This window comes from Geotrypetes seraphini, chromosome 19, assembly GCF_902459505.1.
Source record: "Geotrypetes seraphini chromosome 19, aGeoSer1.1, whole genome shotgun sequence".
Lineage (NCBI taxonomy): Eukaryota > Metazoa > Chordata > Amphibia > Gymnophiona > Dermophiidae > Geotrypetes > Geotrypetes seraphini.
The window spans coordinates 38,656,895-38,682,149 of NC_047102.1; the positions used below are offsets into that span (position 1 = coordinate 38,656,895).

At 40.6% G+C, this 25,255-nt stretch overlaps 1 protein-coding gene across 4 annotated transcripts in view; it reads left to right on the forward strand.

Moving 5' to 3' along the window:
- Positions 1-25,255, forward strand: part of LOC117352014 (protein phosphatase 1 regulatory subunit 12A-like) — a 127,764-nt gene that overhangs the window by 64,150 nt on the left and 38,359 nt on the right. For 2 of the 4 annotated variants that reach the window (XM_033927980.1, XM_033927979.1), the window contains exons 8-15: positions 3,296-3,492; positions 4,527-4,633; positions 10,575-10,769; positions 12,596-12,693; positions 14,628-14,813; positions 16,062-16,166; positions 18,995-19,120; positions 22,329-22,427. In XM_033927980.1, the coding sequence (XP_033783871.1) occupies positions 3,296-3,492; positions 4,527-4,633; positions 10,575-10,769; positions 12,596-12,693; positions 14,628-14,813; positions 16,062-16,166; positions 18,995-19,120; positions 22,329-22,427 (1,113 nt within the window). The remainder of the gene's footprint in view (positions 1-3,295; positions 3,493-4,526; positions 4,634-10,574; positions 10,770-12,595; positions 12,694-14,627; positions 14,814-16,061; positions 16,167-18,994; positions 19,121-22,328; positions 22,428-25,255) is intronic. The other 2 variants (XM_033927981.1, XM_033927982.1) reach the window with 2 other exon arrangements.

Genomic DNA, 25,255 nt, shown 5'->3' on the forward strand with positions numbered 1-25,255 from the left:
CTACCATGGACAAATGGTAAATTCACTGCTGCTCCTTCTTCCATAACATTGCAGACAGATTTCCACCTCAGTGAGGCGCTTCCAATACCAGAAATTTTAAATCAGCTTCGGTATGTGTCATCTCCCTCCAATGAGAAACCAATGGAGCCATGTCGTCACCAAAGCGGATCTTGCTGAGGTGTTCTATTATCCTGCTCTTAAGTACCCGGATTATATGTCCAGTATGTAGCAGTGGATATGGGCATTTGATAAGATAGACCACTCCTGTGGTGTTACAATCAGTTCAGGTAGTCAAATGGATCTCACACTGGCGATAAGGGTGCTTAATGGTTCTGGTAATAATAGCATGATCACAAACAGTGCAACGTCCACATACATTATGCTGTCATGCTATTATCGCCAACAGCTCAATTCTGAGAATATCCTAAGAAATAGTTTTTCCATGTCTTGATGGCACAACTGTAGGATTTTCCAGTAATTACATGATTTGGCCTGGTCATCCTCTATGCCTGGTTCCTCAGTGAGCCACAGTCACAGTTTATTGGAGCAATTGTACTTCCTCATACTGTCTGGCTCTTATTTCAATATGACGCAGATTGCATCCATTCTTATGACGACGCTCTGTAAAATGACTTCTCTACTATTAATATTATACTTCATTATTAGGTGCTTTTTGATGGTAACGAGAGCAGGAGGAACAAAGGAGGAGTGAACAAACTATGGGGGTAGAAAATGAAATTGATCAGAAATAACTGAGGTGTTTTATAGAGCCCTCACATCTTGTTTCCAAAAAATACTTTTATTTTTATTAAGAATTTTTTCAAATTACAATTTAAGAAAACCTAGCAATCCATCTACTGACAAAGACATAAAAAAAAGAAAAAGAAATAAGGAAGTATCAATCCCTTTACATCAAAGGCAAAAACCCTCCAAATATTTTGTACAAGTTCCATGTCATTGTAAAAATAAGAAATATGAGAGAAGAGTACATAAATTCATAAAAGAGAAATAGAAAAATAAAGAAAACAAAGATAGAGAACAAGGATAGACATCAGCTTAAACCCTACCAAAATAATATCCAGTATCCCAACCCAATTATATAGACTCAAACTAAAATATATCTGTAAGCATAATATTGTCTGACTCTACAAACCCCACTTCATACTATAGATGGAACTTCAGTCAATTTGGTTTCCTGAGACAAAATCAATTTTTCCAATTGTGAAGGTTCAAAAAAAATGTATTCTTTTCCCTGAAACTTCACCTGACATTGTCTGGGAAATCTAAAAAAAAAGACACGTCAAGAGACAAAAAGTTCTTAGTCTCAACTTTAGAATTTCTCATCTAAACATTTGGGTTCTCCGAGAAACATCAGGATATATACCTCACCTACCTCCAGATAATTCTCCCCCAAATAACCCCCCCAAAACACCTTCCAAGTAAACAGACCCCTAAAACAGATTGTAATCTTACCTACTCTAACTGTATTCTATTTGTTTATATCACTCAGTTCGGCACTGTCAGTTTACTATCCAACCCGTAAGTTCCCCTAGGATTCTATCCAGCTATCTCTCCTCTGTTAAAAAAAATAAATTTGTATCTCCACTGGAAAATGTCAAATCTTTTGTAATCCGCCTTGAACTGCAAGGTATAGGCGGAATAGAAATCCGTAATGTAATGTAATATGTATTAGAGAACCACGAAAAAGAGCCTGACATTTACAAAATAAATAAATTAAAACCATATTTCGATCTTCGCCATTCTCAAAAGACGCTAACATGGTGGCTCTTAAGGAGGCTTCCTGAATAGAAGTTTTCAACATAGAGAGTAAGTCCATTTCCACAACCTCATTTTATCTCTCGTCCTGAAATATTTTAAATAGAAGTAGGAATATAATAAGATTTAGAAATTTTTGGTAAAGATATGGGGTCCATGTATTGTTCAACATCTCATTTGCAGAAATCCTAGAATTATAGGGAAAACACAAAAATCGCAAATTATTGGCTCATAATTGGTTCTCAACTTTCTCCAATCTAGCTTTAAGCAAAATATTACCCTTCCCTAAGGAACCGTTGGCTTCCTCCAAATTCTGCAATTTCCCTGCTTGATCATCCAATTTCCCATTAATCATATGCACATCAGATTCTAAATTAGTTACTTTAGAAGCTGCTTCTCCTGGAAAGGTACAGAGTTGTCACAAACGGATAAAGTCCCTTCCATTTGCAATATCAATTTCCACAACTTTATATTAGAAATATCTTTAGAGGGGGTAGCCACCAAATGAAACTGGTTTTAAAAAATAATTTAACAAGAGAAGTTGAAACTAAGGAGCAGTCAGGGCCAAATTTCTCAGTGGGGAAACCTCTGATTCCTCAAGATGTAATCCATTCCTACTAGATACTTTTAACCCACTATTGGGCTAGACACCAGCAGGGGAGAACCTGAGGATATATTGGGCAGATTAAGTGGCAAGCGATTATCTCGACTCAGGGAAGTTTCCTCTGGACTCGTCAAAGTTATTATTGTGATTGCAGATTCCCCTTGAGAAAAAGTAAAATTGTCCATTGGATCCAGAACTGTAGTCGTTACTGATAGTTTCCCCAAATTAATTCTTAAACAGTACATGAAAGAAGATGTTCCAAAGCTTCAGAGCAACAGAGCCCCTCTGATGGCTCCAAAGGGGCACACCCCTTTGTTACGCCCCTTCAGGCATGCAACTGTGTACAGCCGCTGCCTCTGCAGTTTCAAGGGTCTGGGGGAGCCCAGAAGTGATATCAGATGCCACCGATTTTGCTGCCATGCTCCTCCTTCTCTGCTGTCCTCCGCTCTATTCAGGGCTTCATCCACACTTTTCTCTGTTGTACTGTGGCTGCCTCTGCAATTTCAAGGGTCCAGGGAGCCCTGAAGTGACGTCAGGCGCCACCAATGTTGCTTCCGGGTTCCTCCTTCTCTAGTCTCCTCTGCTGTATTCAGGGCTTTTCTTAACAGCATGGAATAATAGTACAGGTGAGTTTTGTTTTAAAAAAACACATTAATTTTCTTTAAATACTTATTCCATCTCAGTACAATAAAAAACTGAATTAGTTACTGCTTGTGACATTACCTTGCTGGTTGGGCAGATGGAAAAGGGTGGGTTCCTCAAATCAAGTTCTAAAGCTCTCTAAGTTACAGAACACGTGTGTGTGTGTGTGTGCATTTGACTTGTGTTTGACACTTAAAGCTGACAGCTGGCCCTGTGGCCCTTCACGCCTTGCACTAACGCCACGCACCTCGGCCAATCCCCTTGTTCAATTAGGAGTTCTATTTCTCGTATGAGCAGCAAAGAGAAAATCTCCCTTCATGACAAAGAGCGGAAAACGCTGGAGACGCTGGAACCTGTGGCTTTGGAGCGGTTGAATGATGAAGAGGAGGAGGCAAAGAAGGATGAATCTAGCAGCTCAAGTTCTGAGGAGGAAGAGGAGGCTTCGGAATCGGAGTCTGAGGCTGAATCAGGTAAACTGAAAATTAAGCTGTTGAGAATTCTCTGGTATTTACAGCCCAGACCTAATGAGAATTCTTGGCAGAACACCAGCTGATAACTACCACTACTATTAATCATTTCTATAGCGCTATCAGAAGCATGCAGCACTGTTCACTAACACGGAGAAGATAGTCCTTGCTCGAATGAGTTTACAATCTAATTGTGACAGACAAACAGGGTGAATCTATACGTGCTGCTCCGGTAGGGAACTATAGAGGGAATGATGAACGTGAGTGCTTTACAAGTGGGTTGGAGTTAAAAGCAGCTTCAAAAAAGTGGGCTTTTAGCATGAATTTTGAATACTGCTAGAAACAGAGCCGGACGTATCGAGTCAGACAGTTTGTTCCGGGCAAAGTAGAAGAGACAGAGTCAGGAGTTGGCAGTAGAATAAACGGGATACCCATGTGGGATCCCTACGAGGGTCAAGATAAGGAAATTGGGTCATTAGGGCCTAGACAGGGGGGTGGGTAAGCAGAGTGGGCCGACTTGATGGGCTGTAGCCCTTTTCTGCCGTCATCTTCTATATTTCTATAGAGGAGAAAGGTACAGACAAGAGGTAATTCTCTTGATTGCTTTATTTTATGTGTTTTATCCTAGAATCTCTCTTCAGTGTAGTAAGGATCTCAGTGATAACATCTCCTTTAGTACAGGGGTGTCCAACCTGCGGCCCCCGTGAAGTATTTTGTGGGGCCCCGGTCGAGGGCAATGCAGTGTTTTCCCCGGGTGTTTACCGTCTTGCCATCTCCCTCCTCTGTCTTGCTGCAGCGTTTGCGCCTTTGTGCGGCCCCCAGAAACATTTTTGTTTCGGCCAATGCGGCCCAGGGAAGCCAAAAGGTTGGACACCCCTGCTTTAGTATATCACAACCTGACTTAATTATGGGGGTCTCTAAGCGAATATACCGCTGCTGGGGAGCAGTATTTCACTGAATAGTAAACTATTCCTCAGGTTTAATGAGGAGAAGGTGGGAAAAGAAGCAAAACCCCACTCAACATTTTCTTGTTGCAGAGAAAGTAAAAAATCGTGAGCGGCTTAATAATATCAACAACAAACTGAACAGCACCTCGGTCTCTGCCATTTCCACAACCAACACCACTACCACCTCCAATAGAAAGGTAAGGGATTTGTCCTACTTCTGCTTAAACTTTTTCATTGAGAAATGTGCGATATAAATTCTGCTTTATTTCATTTTACTATCGTATTGCTACAGGTACAGATGTTATCCCTCCTTCTTAAAAGATTACTTATAAGATTATGGTAATTTGTGTGTGATTGTTGACGTCTCGTGAAGAACTAGTGCAAGTTCTCAGACTCTTGGCTAATAAAATGTTAACAATATTTATTTATTTCTGTTGGTATAATGCACCCCCCCCCAGAGAGAGGGCGGGAGGGGGGTATTTCTTTTGTATGGTTCTATTCCCTTATGAAATATAGGTTAGGTGGTTTTTTTTAAATGTTGTATGGATTTTGATTAATTTGTAAATGCATATATGATTAATATTATTTGTATAGATACTGTATTGCATTTTTGTTAGCTTTAGAAACTCAATAAAGATTTATTTAAAAAAAAAAATATATATATATATTTTGCTCTTTGAGTGAGGGATGTGCTTACGTATGGCTGACGTAGGAAACTGAAGTGAAGGGATCTGGTCTTTGATTGAAATGGGGTTAGGATTATTTGCTGGGTTCTTTCTGTTTAGCAGGATATCATTGCAAAAATTGCGTGAATTGTATGTGGTGCTATGTCAGTTCTCTTTTACTGAAGAAGTTAAGCACAACAAACAAACAAGACCACCACATAAGTCCCAACGGACTTACAAACATATCAAATGGGACCCAAGTTCTTAATGTTCCCACCAGGTACCGCGGCTGCCTCTGCAGTTTCAAGGGTCTGGAGAGCCCAGAAGTGACGTTAGATGCTGCTGCCGAGCTCCTCCTTCTCTGCTCTTCTCCGCTCTTTTCAGGGCTTCATCCGCACTCAGGTGTTACATTAAACATAAGGATATAATCTCCTTCAAACAGTTTAATACATGCCAGTCTAGGTATCATCCCAACCCCCCCCTATCTATTCCCTCCCCCTCGCCCTCCCAAAACAACTATAAAAGCAGTAGATAACCAACACACAGCAAGCTGTCTCATAAATTCAGTTTGTTCAAGACCCAAACTTCTGGATTTATGTGGCAAGGATTGCATATCCGAGAAAAATTGTCTCTTACATCGAGCTGTCAAGCGATCCTCTTGAGCCTCAAAAAGTATTAAGCAGTGTAGTTGATTTTGCCCAGGCCAGAATGCTGCAGCCAATACTGCATTATACATTTGTGACCCATCTTTTAAAAAATAAACGTCTCCCTGACCCAAAACCTTGCAGATATCACAGAATCTTCGCTAAAAGTAAATTTGACTGTCTCCCCGCTCCTGGCCAAGCTCCACTGGCTTCCGATAATCGTCAGGGTCCACTATAAATGCGCCTGTTTAACTTTCAAAATCCTATATGGTATCCTCCCTCCCTTTATCCCTCTTTCTTGGAATTCCTCAAACCCTAATACCACCAGATCCTCCCACAAATTAAAACTATCCTTCCCCTCGCTAAAAGGCATTTTCCACACAGGAAAGCTAGGGACCTCCCTCCACTTCAAAATCACTGAGCTCTGGAACAACCTTACCTCCCCTCTTCGGAACTTGAGCTCCCTCCATCTGAAACCTGGCTTTTCTCAAAAAATGTAAGTCTCCCTCCAACTTAGGAATCAAGGAAACTCTTCTATCTTGGCATCCCAAGTCCTCTAAATTTTCTTCCCACTTCTACCTCTAACCCTCTGTTGTAGTTCCTTCCTATTTCTCCTACTGTAAACCGCGTCGAGCTCTATGAACATGGAGATGATGCGGTATACAAAGCTAAGGATTAGATTAGATTAGAATCTTCTTGTCGTGCCATCACTAAAATCAGTCGACACGTTGAGATCCAATAATTTTGCTGTCACTGCATCTTCTCTTTGGAATTCGCTGTCTAATCATTTACGCATCGAATCCGTATGAAATCAATTTAAATCAAAATGAAAAACATTCTTGTTCCAGGATGCTTTTGGACAACAACAGTCCTTTTAAGGACCAAAACAAGCTTTATAGCTTTTTACCCTAATCTATTGTTTTTTCCTATGCTCTTTTCCTCAAAGATTGTAGTTCTTGCCCTTCTTTACCCAACTGTGTGAAGTTAGTCCATATGTTTTGTTATGTGTTTTATTAACCTAGGCTGGCTTTGTTTAGTACTTCTAATTTTAATTTGTTTTTATGTAATTTTTTAATAAACTTGAAACTTTACCAAATGATGCACCTACTGGGGAATTTAATTCAGCAACTCTCCACAGTCTACCCAGATAATGTAGGACATGGTCAATCCGTTCAAAATGCTTCTGCACGACTCATATTCTGTAAGAGCCGCCCTGCTCACATTACTCCCCTCCTCAAGTCACTTCGTTGGCCCCCCATTCATTTCCAAATGCAGTTCAAACTCCTTTTACTGACTTACAAGTGCATTCGCTCTGTGGCCACTGAATACCTCTCCCCGGTGAACTTCTTGTCACGCTGTATGCCTGGACCAGGCTGCCAGAGCCAATTCGTCATGCTCCATCTCTAGCAGTATTGAAATCCAAACTAAAAGCCCACTTTTTTGAAGTTGCTTTCAACTCTAACCAACCCCCCCAAAAAAAAAAACAAAAAAAACTGTTGTAACTTCACTGGAAATGTCCAGTTAGCTCTTTTGTAATCTGTCTTGAACTGCAAGGTATAGGCGGAATAGAAGTCCCTAATGTAATGTAACTCTTAACTCCCACTCATTCCTTCTACCAGAAACTCCTTAACCCTGAGATGTCCTGTTTGTCTGTCCAAATTTGATTGTAAGCTCTTCTGAGCAGGGCCCATCTATTGAATATTGAATATAAGATGCTGCGTACACCTTTCAGTGCTATAGAAATTATAAATAGTAGTAGTAGTAAACGCCCTTGTTAGAGTTCAAAATTTAGCAAGTTGGTACTTGTAAGTAAGTTGTTGAAATATTAGACCCCTCACTAGAGCTTACTCAAAAGCTTAAAAATTATGACTTATCTCAACAGGGTGTCCAATCCGACAGCATAAAAGCTGCTAATCAGATCCCCAGCCAACCGTGTTGTCTATCTGACGGTGGCGAGCCAGCATTTCGCTGAAGCTGTGTCGAGGCTAGAATACAGGTTCATTCTCTTCGGCACTCCTCTTCCATCCTCTTCACACATTTAAAGAGCACAGAATGAGCTGCGAGTAAGAGGAGGTTTTTATGCCTGTGAGGTTTCTCCTTTTGAATAATCTCTCTGAAACAAGAAACGGCAGGTTGGAGTCTGAGGCTTTTCCTCCTCTGCTGTGAAGTTAGTTCTGTCCAGAATTCCTCCTGTTAAATAGTGGGATTCCCCAGGGATCTGTGCGGGGACTGCTGTTTCTAATACAGTATATTTAAATATGGCCAAGAAACGAGAATAATGACTGAGGTGATTTAAATTTTCTACAAATGCCAATGCCAATCCCAGTCCATAATAAGAAAGTTATTCAAAGTTGTAAAATCGCAAGAAAACTGTGAGAAATTGCAAGAGGAACTTATGAGACTGGGAGACTGCACTTTCAGATGGCAGATACAATTTAATGTGAGCAAGTTCAAAGTGATGCATGTAGAGAAGAGAAACCCAAACTATAACTACATGAATGCACATCAAGAGTTACCACTCAGGAAAAGGATGATACATTGAGAAACTCTGAGCAGTCTGCAGTGGCAGCTAAGAAAGCAAACAATGTTAGGAATTACTAGGGAAGGAATAGAGATCAGAATTGAGAATATTGTGTGTAATTCTGGTCACTGCATCTCACAGATGATATAGCTGAATTTAAAAAGGTACAGAGAAGGTAGACAAAAATTGACAAAAGGGAATGAGCCAGCATCCCTAAGAGTAAAGGCTAAAGAGTCAGCTTGGAGAAGAGATTGATGAGGGAAGATGATAGAGGCCTTTAAAATCCTGAGTGGAATGGAACAGCTTGTTTACTCTTCCAAAAATAGAGAGACTAGGGGCTCTGCAATGAGGTTACTAGGCAGTAAATTTAAAACAAATAATAAGAAATATTTCTTTACTAATGTGTAATTAAGCTCTGAGAGTGTGGGGAAAACCTTTAGCTTAGCAGAGTTTACAAAAGGTTTGGACAAATTTCTGGGGAAAAAAGTGCATACTAATATTTATTTTATCAGACTTTTTAAAATAGAAACATGATGGCAGATAAAGGCCAAATGGCCCATCCAGTCTGCCCATCCACAGTAACCATTATCTCTTCCTATCCCAGGCTTTCTGGAATTCAGACACAGTTTCTGTCTCCACCACCTCTTCCGGGAGACTGTTCCATGCATCTACCACCCTTTCTGTAAAAAGTATTTCCTTAGATTACTCTGAAACCTATCATCTCTTAACTTCATCCTATGTCCTCTCATTCCAGAACCTCCTTTCAAATGAAAGAGACTCGACTCATGCGCATTTAGTCTATCATATCTCCCCTCTCCTGCCTTTCCTCCAAAGTATACAGATTGAGATCTTTGTCTGTCCCCATACGCCTTATGACGAAGACCACACACCATTTTAGTGGCCTTCTTCTGGACCGACTCCATCTTTTTATACCTTTTTAAAGGTGCGGCCTCCAGAATTGTACACAATATTCTAAATGAAGTCTCAACATAGTCTTATACAGGGGCATAAATACCTCCTTTTTCCTACTGGCCATACTTCTCCCTATGCACCCTAGCATCCTTCTAGCTTTCACCATCACCTTTTCAACCTGTTTGGCCACCTTAAGATCATCACATACAATCACATCCAAGTCCCACTCTTCTGTCGTGTACATAAGTTCTTCACCCCCTAAACTGTATCATTCCCTTGGGTCTTTGCAGCCCAAATCATGACCTGCACCCCAAATGCTTATAACCCGCTTAAACCTAAGTAGGTTACAAAAGTAGATTCAAATTTATAACATAAAAATCTTACAAAATTATAACATAAAACAATCCTTATAATACTTTCAAACAAAATAATTATTTAAGTCACTGTTAGGTATTCATTCAAAAAGCCTCATTTATTTTTATTTAAAAAGCTTATATCCTGCTTAAACTGTGATATACTGCCTCTCACATTCTTAATGCAGCAAGGTGGTTGACAAGGTGCACTTGGGGAAAATCTATAGCTTATTCCTGGGATAAATAGCATAAAATTAGTCTTTTGGGATCTTGCCAGGTACTTGTGACCTTGGTTGCTCACTGTTGGGAACAGAATATATTGGGCCCAATATATTCTCCCAGTATGGTGACTTCAGTATTTATAACATTCTCAGAGAGAAACAATTTATCATTGAATTCTTATGATTACGGTATACACTTCTCCCTCCATATTCGCGGTTTCAATTATTCACGGTCTTTAGCTTGTTGGCCCCCAAATGACATCAACTTGCATAGAATCGCTGATTCCAAGCTTTTACAGAGAAAATCGCTGGTTCCCATCACTTTCTTCACCATGTTTTGCCTCTCCTTCAGGAACAGACCAGGTCTCCCACCATTTTATTCACGGTTTCACTATATTCACGATGGTTTTTAATAGAAAACAGCGAAAAACATATTAAAAAAAGAAAGTGGAAATAAATTAAAATAGATCAGTGACGATCTGATATAAGACCTCTCTTGCGGCAAAGGAATTGTGATTGCTGCGGAGATACATTGCTGAGATTCAAGAATGATATAAAATAGATACTGAATGTAGTATATGATTGATTGCAAATTGAGTGACATTTGGGTTGTAGGCCATAACAGCTTTAAGGGAAGCCATCCTAGGTTCTTTCTAGCTTTAGTTGGGTCAAGGTGTTCTAATAATGAAGACTAGACTATGTGGATTCTCTAATGTTTTGTTTAATTATGTAAATTGCTTTCAGCAAAGTTTCTGGAAAGGCAATTAAAAATGACTAGGTTATATTAAATCAGAGTTTAACCTTTTTAATATTTGAATGTAGGTTCCCATAAGCAAGGAGGAAGAAAAACCAGGGACTGCCCCCTCAGCGTGGCGTACATCTTTGCGCAAGACAGGCAGCTATGGAGCTATTAGTACAGTTATTACTCCAGCAGAAGACTCAAAGGGGAAGGATGCTGGACTTCCAAAATCTGCATCCAGTCCGAGGCTGACCAGCACTGAACTCTCAGAGGCTCAAGTAAGTGTCTCTTTTCTGGAGTAATCCTGTAGCAGCCCACATTCCTGCCATCTAATCACATTGAACAGACCTGTTTATTGTCAGTTGTAGATCACATGCTTTGACACGCAGCTCCTGATTAGTAAGGCCCGAGTTAGTGCAGGAAGAGGCGGTCGGAGCATACAGCGAGTGATTTCCTGCACTCGCCGGTACTCCAGCTGCCCTCTCCTGCCTCTCCCGCTGCCCTCTCCAGTCTCCCCCATGAAAAACCGTATTTGCGGTTTTTCAAGATTCGCGGGGGTTCCTGGAACAGAACCTCCGCGAATATCGGGGGAGTACTGTATATTTAAAACATTTCATAATTTATCCAGTTGTTCCGTGAAACAAGAAGGCTGTGATTCTTTGATGTATGTTCTCCAGTCTTTTAGTGAGCCGGAGAAATTGTGTAAGTATCCACAAAAAGATGACGGTCCAAAGCAAAAAACACTGTGGATACCGATGTTATGATGTAGACTTTATTAGTTATTCAACATTATTATAATTCACAATTTGATAAATGAAGAGGACCCAACACAGTCTGTGTTTCGACCAAAATGTCTTCCTCAGGGGTCCTATGAGTATTAATATAAGTGTGAGTAAAAGTGATCTAATCAACAAGTAGATATTGTGAATAAATGGTGTAAACATGAATGACGGGGTGTGATCTGATGAACGAGTGAGATGTTATGAGTGAATGGTGTTGACAATATCTGAGGTAAAAGTAGATTTGATGCATATTTGAGGATGATCGGTGATATACCTGACCTTACTAGCCACAAGGAAAAGTTGTGATGGAGAGATGATATTGCTTCTCATAAAAGAGAAGTAAGAAGATATATAAATGTTAACTTTCAAAACCCAAGGACCAAAAGTGAAATCAGAATGATGGCTAGAGGATAGCGTACATTCCTGGAAGAGTCCTTTCAAGAATCTTGTGAATTTAATGGCAAAAAGCCTTTGAGAGTCAAAAGAGATTTTCAATAAAGTACAGTATATATAAAATTTAATTCTTGAGAATCACTTATCTTTAGTTTTCATTTTCCCTCGATTTTTTTTTTTTTTTTTCCCCGATTTCTCTGTTTTTTCAACCCGGGAGGATTAAATCCAACATGTTTCGCTATATGCTTTATCAAGGATCCCCCCCAGAGCTGCCTCTGTCATCTGAATCATTAAACTGTTTAATAAATTAAATCTTATATATACTTTAATGAAAAAGGAATAACAAATATAGATTGGTTTAGATCTTAAGATTAAAACTATATATATATATATATATATAGCATAAAGAAGTATGGGCCGGTGGCAATCTACCACATAAAGCTTAGCGCTATGGAAGTGATTTGAGCAGTGAGTGGTGGGGCTTAGGCCTTGTATAAAAGAAGAAATTAAATGAATTAGATATAAGGTATAGAAAATTGGCTGGTGAAATTATCATTTTTTCACTTGGAACAATTAAATTGTTTTGTTTTGTTTATAGCAGATGAATTGTATATAAAAAATTAGCATTTATTCACAATATCTACTTGTTGATTACATCACTTTTACTCAAACTTATAGTAATCCTCATAGGACCCCTGAGGAAGACATTTTGGTCAAAACACAGACTATATTGGGTCCTCTTCATTTATCAAATTGTGGATTATAATAATGTTGAATAACTAATAAAGTCTATATCAGGAACATCGGTCTCCACAGTGGTTTTTTGCTTCTCCTGTCTTTTGGTAGCATCGATCTTAAGCTCTTATTTTGTCATTCCTTGAGACTATTTCTCCCTAGCCTCAGCAGGATTAAATTTCTTCTTTATGCAGGATAAAGATGGAAAGGAGCCTCGACTAGCACGAGTTCCACCTACACCCACACGGCGTCTCTTCAGTAACCAAGACAGTGTTCCAGAAATCGCAAACCGGTGAGTTCTAAACACTATAAAGAGAAACCTAGATTTTTGAGCAGATTAATCCCTATCTTTTGATTTTTCTCCCTTACCTCTTCCTCTGGTTTAGGGGGCAAAGTCCATGAGCACCTTTTACCCGTGGATTATGCGCCTAGTTTCATATGCCTGCACTTTCCCTTGAAAACTTGTCAAGGGTACAAAGTATCTGAAGACATTTAACCCTGTCTTTGTAGGATTTGATTAGAACATAATGTGCATAGACTGGAAAACATAACCTAGGTATATTATCTTGAATTTCACCCAAAACATACCCCTGTGAGCATCTCCCTTAAATGTGGTCTTGCGTATTGTGGACCATCACATGTTCTTTAACCATATTGAACGAGGACTATGTTCAGACAGCCAATTTGTGCACTTAAGTGGATTTAAAAATTGTTCTTGTATCTCTCGTAGCATGTATTGCTCTTTTTAAGCTACAAAAACCAGACTAGCTCTCTATTCTCCAGACACCTGAAGGGTTTCGGACTAACTGAACCCCTTATGCCAAGTGTTTGTTTGGATGTTACAGTGTGTTACATCAGTAAGTGGGAACTCGTGTGAAAAGGTTTTGTCCGAGTTCACCAGGGTTCAACACCGCCAAATGCACACGCGTGCGTGGCAGACATTACCCACTCACATCATTTTAAAACACTCTGTGGGCTAATCTAAAAATCTATAATTCGTAGTGCAAAAATTTTTTTTAAACTGCTTTTTTACTTTTTCTCTTTAAGCTATAAATTAGTGCAAGAATTGTTATCAATCGCCCAAAACCATGGTGTCTATATAGTGTGGAGAATTGAATTTAAATGAGATTCAAATAAATAAATCAACAATTCAACAACGCTTTTAAATGACATTGGTGAAAAGCTCCTGAGAAGTATAAAGCCTGGTGAATTTTAAACCCTTAATAAAATGGCTGGAAAACAGGAACTTATCTGCAAACCACTGTTTTGCTTTTTCATGCGGGGTGCCAGCTGATTGCCCTACAGAGGCTCGTTTTGTATCCTTCGTCAGGGGCATCTCCCAAAGCTCTTTTTAAGGCAATTGAAACTTTTTTTTTCTTTATAGTGAGAATAGATAGCATCTTTTAACAATGGGGATAAAAGTAAGGCACAGAGGAAAAAAAGAATTAAAATATCACTTCAGTGGGGGAAAAATTCAGAATTCTTTTTCTCATCTAATCTTGGCTCTTTAGCCTTGAATTTTCCTTGTTAGAATAGCACACTGCTCTGCAGTCATCTTGCTGGAGTGTGGTGTGAAGTGGTAGTGTCTTCATAAAACAGCCACATATAACTGCATGAAAACATGAAGGAAATCTACTGTTTCAGCATTTAACACTTGAAAGGCCAACTGCAGCTGAAAACATTTAGGCGTTTAAACCAGGCATGAGCAATGTTTAAAAATGTCATCATGAAAGCCCAGATCAAACATAATCCCACATATTGAAAAAAAGGTAGAAGGCCAAATGACAGCCAGCATGGTTAAAAGGTGAAGTGAAAGACGCTATTAGAGCCAAAATAATATTTCAAGAATTGGAAAGAGGATCCAAATAAAAGAGGGAACGGTAATAAGCACTGGCAAGATGACTGTACTTTTAAAGTCACTTAATCCCCATTGCCCCAGGTACATTAGATAAAGTGGGAGCCCACTGGGACAGTTAGGAAATAATGCTTGAGAACCTGAATAATTTGTAATCCATATAGAATTGTAGGATATGTGGAATATAAATTATTTATAAAACATAAAATGAGCAACTGCGTTTAGCCCAAAAGCACGTATTCAACAATCAATGAAAGCTTGAATTTTGGGGGGGCAGACATAGATTTTCTGTTCGGATTAGTGACTTTGTAATTGGCATGGAGATAACCAATAAGCAGCGATGCTGTTTTGTTTCTTTTTCTGCCTTGCAGGGACTCTGTTTCACAGCAGGTGCGCGGTGGTTCCTACACAAGGCAGCGCCAGGGTGGGGAAAGCAGCGATATAGGCAGCTTGAGCCGCACTTCCTCGTACACCAGGAGGTTTGCCGAGTCGGATGGAGGAAAGAAAGAGCTAAGCCAGTCCAGTGATGCAGCAATCGGACCCACCTACCTAAGGAGGTAAGAGATGCCCTCCATTGAAAGGGCCCAGAATAAGAGCAAGCTGCAGTAAAGAGAGGAGAAATACCTCAGCATTAAATGAACTTGGAGAGAAGCAGTTCTTCCAGGCCAGAACTGTATGTACAGAAAGAAGAGGAAAGAATTGTACATAAACATAAATTTCATACCCTCATTAAGTGAACCATGAAATCTTGGGGGAAAATTGTGACTAAAGAGAAATTTTCATTGAGCTCTTCTCCCTTGAATTGTATATCATACCCTGTTTTAAACAATGATGAGCATATTTCTTGTTTCTCCATCATACCCTCTAAAAAAAACCCCAAAAAACAGCTGCCAGCTCTGCAGATTAGCTGTCCTTCAGACACCCTATCCTGGCATTCAGGTGAAAAATCCTGTAGTCCAGTTAGAATCTTGACGCTGGCGCTAAGCATCAGGGCATTCTGGGAAGGTGGAGCTATTGCATCAGCAAAGGATGAAATGATTTGATGGGGGGGGTCTTCTGAAAATGGGGTACCAGAGCAAAGGACTGTGATGTGTCTTGAGTTTGGAACACAAGAGAATTAAGACTGTAGTTTTGATGTTGGGTGGTGAGACCCGAAGAAAGGAGCCTGGAGAGCAGGGGTTAATGTAGAATGGGAATCCCAGAGCATGTGCAGTGGTAATAGGGATTCTTCAACATTTTGGATGGATATCCTATGTACCGCTGACACGTCTAAGGTAAGCCTTGGAGACAAGCTGGTTGGGTTCATGGATTGCATTGGCGTCTCTCTTAAATTGCTTGCGTTTGTTACACAGTGTTTCTTGGGTTTGTAGTTTTGCTGTTTTATTTCTCTTCCTGCTAGAAGAGGTATAAAAGGACTGGGGGGGAATGCCTGCCTGCTTCTTGCGTTTCAGTTTCTGTACAAAATCACTATCTGCCTTGGGCTGTATGCTGGCGGCATTAGTGGTTTCCCACATTCCTAAGAAGAGACTCATTTGTCAAAAGATTGTCTGACTTTGCTTTACTGCTTGCGCATGCATGAGTATTCTTGTGTAGTGAACTGCTGTAGCTTTAGGTATATATTGCTTGATTGCATTCAGAGCACCTGAGCTGCTTATGTAATTCTTGGGAGCTTGGCATGTAAGAGGGAAAGGAGAAACCCTCTGTATTAGCATATTGCTGTGGTTTGCATGATCTCATGCTTTCTGTTCTTTTTTTGTTTGTTTTGTTTTTGGCATGCATGCATTGACCTTGCGCTTTGTGTGCAGTAACTCCTATCTGATAGCGGTGGGACGTGTTAGCAGTTCACAGGAATTGTCCCCGAATCCATCTACCTTCCGTCAGTTTGAACCCCATAAAATCATCTTCCGCAGGTATATCTCCTGGGATTGTCTTAACCGTTTGTGTGTACTCTCGCCTTCTTTTCTTTAATTGCCGCCCTCTTTCCCCAACTCCTTGTTAATCTTCTCACCGTACCTCTCTTTATCTCATTCATTCTTTCCTTCCCTTTCAGCTAGAGAGATTTTCCTGCTCACAGGCACTTTATTATGAGAATTTTATACTGCTTCTTCAAATACGTTTTTGTACTTCTAGTTGCCTCTTTCACAATCCCCATGCCTCCTGCTTACATATGATACACAGAAACATTGATCCTTATTTGGAATCATTTTCAAACTCCTTCTTGTTCAGAGATCCTTTTTGCTTAGCCCATGCTTTCTTGAATTCTAATACTGTCTGCATCTCCACCTCCTCTGGGAAGATGTTCTATTACTTCCCTTTCTATGAAGAAATATTTCTTAGAGATCTCCTGGTTCTGTCCTCTTTCATCCCTCATCTCATGACTCTTTGTGCCATAGCGTATTTTCCATAGAAAAATGCCTGACTCCTGTGTGTATATAGCTTGAAAGTGTTTAACTGTAAACATCTTTATTAAATTTAACTAGATTTAAACATCACATAGGAACTGTACAAAACTTAGAATGTACATTAGAGTACCTACTCCTCAAAATAACTTTTATCTTTGGACAAGCAGGCAGCATATTCTCACATGTGGGGTGACGTCATCCACGGAGCCCGGTACTGGCACTTTAAGCTTTGGCGAAGCTTCAAGACTGCCCGCACTGCGCACATGCGAGTGCCTTCCCACCCGACGTCGGCGCGCGGTTCTTCATTTTCTGCAGAGTGAAGGTGTTGTTTTTTGGACTCTGTCCAAATCAAGTTGCCTTCCCAGTCAATGTACTTTTTGCCTTTCGGCTTGGTTTTCTTTTATTTTCATTCTACTTTTAGTATCTTTGCTTCGATCTTTAAAAAAAAAAAGTTACTGTTGTTGTTGTTTTTGGGTTTTTTTTCTTTCCTCGGTTGGATCTTCAGGCCCCTTTTCTCTGGTATTTTCTCACTGGTTTTCCTTCTCACGGTGTAACCATTGCATTTTCCGACCTTGCCGCAGAGATTTTTCCTCACATGTCGAGGCCTTCTAGAGGGTTCAAAAAGTGAGCTCATTGCCAACAGCCCATCACCATCACTGACCCGCACAGCTGGTGCATATAGTGTCTGGAGCCAAAGCACCGAGTAGACAATTTCATCCGCTGTTCTACTTTATAAGAATGCTTTCTTAAGGCTCACTACAAGAGAAACTGTTTGGACCAGCCATGGCTTCCGGAGACAAATCAATGCCATCGATACGTTCCTCAACGTCGGACATCATTCCTAGATCGGGTAAACCGGCTAAGAAGCCATCCTCTTCACAACAAGCATTGCAGGCATCTTCCACATCGAGTACCTCGTTGCATGCCATCTTCAATCTCCTTCTGTGCAGGCTGTGTCTCGTTTAAGGCATGCTTCCTCATTGAGGTCACCCACCCCTCGACACCAGCTATTGAGCCAACATTAATGGTGCAGTTTGAACCATTGGCAACTACTCATCTTAAGTTTCTCACTTGGAAAGAGGCCTTCATGATCTGTGCCACTTCTGCTCATCGAGTGAGTAAACTTCAGGCACTGGTTTCTGATCCACCATTTACAGTACTTCACCACGATAAAGTGGTTCTCAAAACTCATCCTAAATTCGTTTCCAAAGTTGTTACGGACTGTTACCTGAATCAATCCATTGTGCTACCTGTATTCTTTCCAAAGCCTCATTCTCATCTTGGAGAAACAGCTCTTCGCACAGTGGATGTAACCGTGCCTTGGCTTAATACAGAGAACTAAGCCACACAGCCTCAACTGTTCATCTCTTTTGATCCTAATAGGTTGGGTCTGCTTGTAACCAAACAAACTATTTCCACATGGTTGGCGGGCTGTATTTCATTTTGCTATGCTCATGCTGGGCTGCAGCTCAAGGGTCATGTTATAGCACACAAGGTCCGAGCTACGGCAGCATCAGTGGCTTTTTTTACGTTCCACTCCCATTGAAGATATTTGCAAAGCAGCTACTTGGGCCTCAATTCACACATTTACATCTCACTACTGTGTAGAATCCTATTCCAGATGAGATGGCCAAGCAGATTTACAGAATTAATTTTCTTTCTAATGGCCAACTCTCCCACCAATCCCGTTCGTAAGCTAGGGAGTCCCACATGTGAGAATATGCTGCCTGCTTGTCCAAAGATAAACCATAATTACTTACCATAACAGGTGTTATCCGGGGAGAGCAGGCAGATATTCTCACATCCCTCTCACCTCCTCTGGTTGGCTTCTTAGCTTGCTTACCGAACTGAGGAATCGCCAACCTACGTGGGGCAGGAAGGCACTCGCACATGCGCGGTGTGGGCAGTCTCAATGCTTGGCAAAAGCTTAAAGTGACAGTAAACTTTAGCACTGTCCGTATCAGGCTCCTTGGATGATGTCACCCCACATGTGAGAATATCTGCTTGCTGTCCCCGGATAACACCTGTTACATTAAGTAACTATGCTTTTCTCCCCACCAGATCCCCCTCCACCAAAGCCCCTCAATACACCTACAACCATTGGTCTTTGAAGGCATTTAAACGTCTTTCTTATTTCTCTCCTTTCCTACCAAACACACACACACACATTTTTCAATGCAGTACTTGGAAGTAATAAAAGACCAGAGGATGATAGAGGTAACGTGCTTCTCAGCACAATTTAAGCTGTACCTAGATGATAAGAAAGGGATTGATGCAATGCTGTTTTATGGTTTTGAGTTTATTATTGTTTCTAATTTGGAGATTTTGTGTTCTAGCTCTTCATTTGGCCGCAAAACAGAAGATGTATCGTCTACCTCGATTCCTGTGAGCACACCCTTCTCACGCCCTGGCCTTGCGGGCCTCACAGCACGAACTGTTACAACAGGCACCTTCCCTACCCGGTAAAATTCATTTGGGGATGGTGTGTTAAGAAGGGCTGGTAGTCAGGCAGGAACTTATGAATTGGTAATCATTCACTCTAGATAGGCTGTTTTTCTGTGCTGTGTTCTTCCTGAGAGAGTTTGATAGTGATGCTCTAACTACTTTATAAAATAAATTAATTGGTTATGTATCTCAGATCTGACTATGTATAGAGGCAATGCTTACAGTTACTAGGGGGCAAAAAGGAAACAGGAGCTGCTTGAACCAAGGGCCTTGAGAAGTAAGAGGAATCATCAGTGCTAATGTTCTCCCAAGTTTACAATGGGAAGAATGTGGCGAGATTATAAATTAAGGGGTAAAATACCCCCGGTGGCACTCATAAACATAGTTGTGATCTCTGTGTCTTAGGCCCGTCACCCTTAATGTGTCAGTAGTGAAAAATTGCTGTCTAAGCATATTTTCTGTTCGTTGACTGAATAGAACTGTTTTGTGGCTTTGATTTAATGTTTGCCAGTGTTTCTCAACGTTTTCAAGTCAAGTACCCCCTAAGCCTAACAAATACCAACCAAGTACCCCCATCCAAGCTCTGCCTTAGACCCGCCCAAACTCTGCCCCTGACTCCACCCCCATAATAATAGTACTAATTGTAATGCAATTTCTTCCATCCATTTTTCATAAGCATACAATATAATCTTATTAATACATAAAATTAAAAAACACAAAGAACAATATTTGCAGAGAAAATGTTACTTATATTTAATATTTGGGGTTTTTTTTTCAAAGAGTTCAAGGCAGATGATTTTAAAATATGCAATCAGTAACAACTATAGCAAAAATAGACAAATATAGAGCAAAATATAGATAACAGATATAAATTTTCAAAACTGACACATTTTGATCACTAAATTGAAAATAAAATCATTTTTCCTATCTTTGTTGTCTGGTGATTTCATGAGTCTCTGGTTGCACTTCCTTTTGACTGTGCATCCGATATTTCTTTCTTTCTTTCTTTCTGCCCCCTGCATGCTTCCTCTCCTCCAGACCTCGTTCCATTCCCCAACCAACATCTCTCTCTGTGCCTCCAGGAGTCCAACTTTTTGTTCCTCTGTTTCTCCCTGTCTGCCCCCCCAAGCCACTGCTGCTGATTTCTCCCTGCCTCCCCGCTCCACCCTTAAAGCTGACCCTGCTATATGACACACTCCATTCCCCCAACTTTTTCTTCCTCTCTCCCTGCCTGCCCCCCCTCTCCCACTGAAGGCGCTGCCGATTCCTCCCTACTCCATTTCCTGCCCCAGTCCCAAAGCCGACCCTGCCACTTGACACGCTCCATTCCCACCCTACTGCTGCCGCAGCATCAACAGGATTGGGCCAGGCACGTGCACAACTGCACGCGACCAGCCCACAAGCCTTGCCCCCAATATCAATTCTGATGTTGGAGAGAAAGTTCCAGGCCTGCCAGGCTGGCCTGGAACCTTCTCTTTGACATCAGAATTGACTTTGGGGGTGGGGCAGGGAGGCATTGGTGGTGGCGGCTTCAGGGGGGGGGGGCGCGCAGGCATTGAGAGATCCCAGGCGGCGGCCAGCCCTCGTACCCCCAAAAGGCGGCCCGCATACCGCAGGTTGAGAAACATTGTTCTAGATAAAATCCTGTTTCACACAGACACTGCAATATAAAGCTCAGGATGAATCTTTCCTTTTCATGTAGTTATCAAATAAGTACTGCAGCTTGCATCATTATACCATGGCTTCATGCTGTCTGACATCAGTTATGGAAAGTATCCCCTTAGCTTTTAATGAAAGTGGACCCAGAAAGCTGTTAGAGCCAGGAAACAGCATACGTGAACCCATTGTGTCTCTATAGAATCATTTAATAATGTCAAGGTCCAAGTAGCCTATGCCATTCTACTGTGGTACTGGCAGATAAAGTTGACAGAAGGTCGCGCATATACTTCAGTAATATACTGTATTATTAATCATATAGATCCAGAGTACCAAAATTAATTAAAACAATATATATATATATATTGATAATTTTACAATCAAGTGTCAGTTATAGACTTGATTGTGATTGTCTATTATTTTGTGTACTGATCTCACCAGGGTCTCTGTTGTCCAGAGGGGAAAAAGATCATGCACAAATGATAAAAGCATTTGTTATCTGTATGTAGAGACCCCATCGTGAAGCCAAACATTATTTTCTCTGTTGGTGCATGTTCATTTGTGCTGGTATTTTTGCCAGGCTGCTAGCCATTGCTATGAGAACTGCATCTGTTCACGGTCCTCACTCTGCTGTGCATGTCAGTCCAGGTGCAAGCACCCTCCTCACCACCCAGGAGTATGCACACCAGATGGCTATGCTTCTGTGAAAAGGCCTTAGAGCCTTTCCAACACTCCCTTTGACAGCCAAATCTACAAGATAGCTGATTATACAGCACAATTGCTATACTTCTGTTGGTACCAGATATCCCTAAAATCCCATTTTTGGGGGGGAGCAGTGCTTCCCTATTTCTAATACTTGTGCTGATTTTATATTTTGTTTCTTGTGCTTCTTCTTATTTTTCAGATTTATTTTCCCCATGTTAAAAGTAAATTAACAAGAAAAGTTTTTTTTCTTTGGAGCCCTATCCAGCATGTCCATCAAGGGGAAATCAAGATGGCGTGCTAGACGGAAGTGTTGAATAGGCCTCCGGAGACAAAACTCTTTTTGCTTGTTAATTTACTTTTAAGATGGGGGGAAAGGAAAGGTAAGGACTTTCCCTTCAGCGTCCTCTTCTTTCCCTGCTTTGACCATCGTCTGCTCAGCGTTACTTCCTAGGCCTGATTCTTTTCTATCAATTGCAGCACCAGACTTAAGTAGAGGACCATAGGCAAAAATTTCCTTAACTGTGCATGTAAATGCTACTGGGATTTTATCTCCTGGAAGCAGTGAATGCTGCCTTTGCTGCATTTTGAAGTCAAATGGATTTCTTTGAACAGGAAAGGTTTAGATTTTTTTGAAGGTCACCAGGTATTAGTAGACTGAGAAATAAGTTTCATAGCTTTTTTTTTTTTTTTTTTTTCTTAATCCCTGGGATCTGCTGCTACTAGTTCTGTGGTCACACTCAGATGCATTGCAGAAAATTGTGTTTCTCTTGCAGTATTATAGTCTGTTTTTTTTCTGTGGCTCTCTTGGTATATGCTTGTCTTGTTCTATGTTGCACTGTCAAATAACTATATATCTTTCTGTAGTACTGCTGCACGTTCTCAGCTTGGAGAAGGAACAACACAGACAGAAGACAAGACTTCAGCAGGGACGACACCAAATCCTGATATAAAAGAGCGACGCAGGTAACAGCAGCACATGGACAATGACAGATAAGGACCAATTGACTTACACAGTGTGCCCAGGTATCCTCCTCTCAAGTTCTATACAATTTTGAGTAGATGAGCATATACATTCCCAGGATTAAAGTAATGCCATCTCCTTTGCTCATGTGTTAAGTCACCTCTCATGTACATAATCTGGAATTTGAGTATGACTTCTGTCCTGTCTTCAGTGCTTCTAAGACCTGATCAGTCCACAGTGTTCATGTCAGACTACCTCAGACTCATGTCTAGACTTGTGTGGATGGTCCCTTCCATGAAATTTGTGAGTTCTGATTGTTTTCCTTTTTCTGTATTAGGACAGCCAAGACTCATATGTGACTCTCTCTGGGAAAATTTGACTTAAGGTCATCAGAAACAAAAAAATGAGGCTATAATTCTATTAGAGCATCTCAAATACTGTATGCAATTCTGGTTGTCATATCTCAAAAAGGTACAGAGAAGGGCGATAAAAGGGGTGGATGACATCCCTATGAGGAAAGGCTAAAGCGGCTAGGGCTTTTCAGCTTGGAGAAGAGACGGCTCAGGGGAGATATGATAGAGGTCTATAAAACAGAGAATGGAGTAGAAAGGGTAGATGTGAATCACTTGTTTACTTTTTCCAAAAATACTAGGACTAGTGGGCATAAAATTAAGCTACTAAGTAGTAGATTTAAAACAAACCAGAGAAAATATTTATTTACTCAATGTGTAATTAAACTCTGGAATTCATTGCCAGAGAATGTGGTGAAATCAGTTAGCTTGTTGTTAGGTGCTATTGACTCGTGTTTGAGTCCTAGTGACTTGGTGAATTGCAGATCTAAAAAGAAATCGTTTTTTTTTTTTTTTTTGCTGGTCCAGAAAGGTTCTCCAGTGCCATCCGCATAGTTGTTTTCAATGTGTTCAGCCATCTGATTGCACCTGGTTCCTTCGGTCTTCCCAAACATGATGTCCTTCTCCAGTGATCTCTCTCTTCTGATGGTGTGACCAAAATAAGACAGTTGTAACTTCATCACTTGGGCTTTGAGTGACATAGCCGGTTTGATCTCTTCCAGAATCAATTTGTTAGTTCTTCTGGCGGTCTAAGGCACACCTAAAATCCTTCTCCAGCACCAAAGACTCAAGTGAGTCAATCTTCTTTCTGTCTTGTTTTCGTAGTGTCCAGCTTTCGCATCTGTAATTGACTTCTGAGAAAATGAGTACTTGGACAAGTCTGATCTTCGTTTCTTGTGTTACCTCCTTGCCTTTGAATACTTTGTCGAGAGCCTTCATTGTAGAGCGACCAAATGCTATTCTGCGGAGTATTTCCTCCCTACTATTGCTTCTTTGTTTACAAAAGAGCCCAGGAGACTGAAATGCTTTTTAACTTCTGTTCTATTGCCTTCAAGTTCAAAATCTTCATCATTTTCCGTGTTCATGATCTCCGTCTTGTTTATGTTCAGTTCTAATCCCATGTTATGACTTTCGGCTTTGACTTTTCCCAGTAGATACAGCATGTCTTCTTTGCTACTGGTGATGAGCGTTGTATCTTCTGCATAGCGCAGGTTGTTTATATTTCGGCCACCAACTTTGAAACTGACACTCTCTTCTTCCAAATTAGCTTTTCTGAAGATGGTTTCACCATACAGGTTGAACAGGAAAGGTGACAAGTTGCATCCTTGTCTGACACCATGTTTTATTGGAAGCCAATCAGTGTTGCTGTATTAAGTTCTCACTGCAGGGTTTAAAAGTGATTTAGATAACTTCCTAAAAGAGAAGTCCATAGGCCATTATGGAGTTGACTTGGGGAAATCTACTGTTGATTCCTAGGAAAAGCAGCACAAAAACTGTTTTACTCCTTGGGATCTTGCCAGGTACCTGTGACCTGGGTTGAGGATACTGGGCTTGATGGACCTTTGGTCTCTCCCTGTATGGCAATTCTTATGTTATGTAGTCCAAATATCATCTTTTTATGTGAAAAATTTTTTATTGAAATTTTAAACATAAGCAGTAAATAAGCATAATAAATATCAATCTACATCCATGGGAGAGGTGAAGATCTAAGAAGTCAAATAATAAAGAAAATAAAATCAAACCTTAAATGAAAAAAATAACACGGACTATACATAAGACAATCCATTACTTAACTTCCATATAGTAAACACCAGGAAACTTTATAATACATTTTGAAGGAAGTGTTAAGGAAAAAATAGTTCCTAAAACCACAGCTCTGTCATTTAATTTAAGAAATTTCCTGTGTCTCACCTGTGTGGCTCTAGAAACATCAGGAAACATTTGTAACTTTGCACCTCCAAATAAAACAAATCTTTCTTTTGAATGTAACTTCTTAAAATTGTAAACTTATCCTATTCTGAAACAAATGAGAACATTTTGAGAAATTCTCAATATTGGTTTCCAGAAAAGCTGTCAAATTGGACATTTCATTTCCTTTATCAGATAGTCTCCATAGAAACATAGAAAAATGACGGCAGATAAGGGCCATATAGCCCATCAAGTCTGCCCACACTATTTACCCACCCTCTTAGGTCTTCTGACCTCTTAAGTATAATTGTAATTATACTGTCACTCTACTGACCCGCTCATTCAAGTCCTAGTGACCCTATCCCTTGGCATGACCTCATAGGGATCCCACATGGGTATCCCATTTGTTCTTGAAGTCTGGGATGCTGCGTGCCTCGACCACCTGCACTGGAAGCTTGTTCCAATGCTCGATCACTTTCTCCGTGAAGAAGTACTTCCTGACGTCTCCACGAAACTTCCCTCCCCTGAGTTTGAGCGGATGTCCTCTTGTGGTCGAGGGTCCCCTGAGAAGA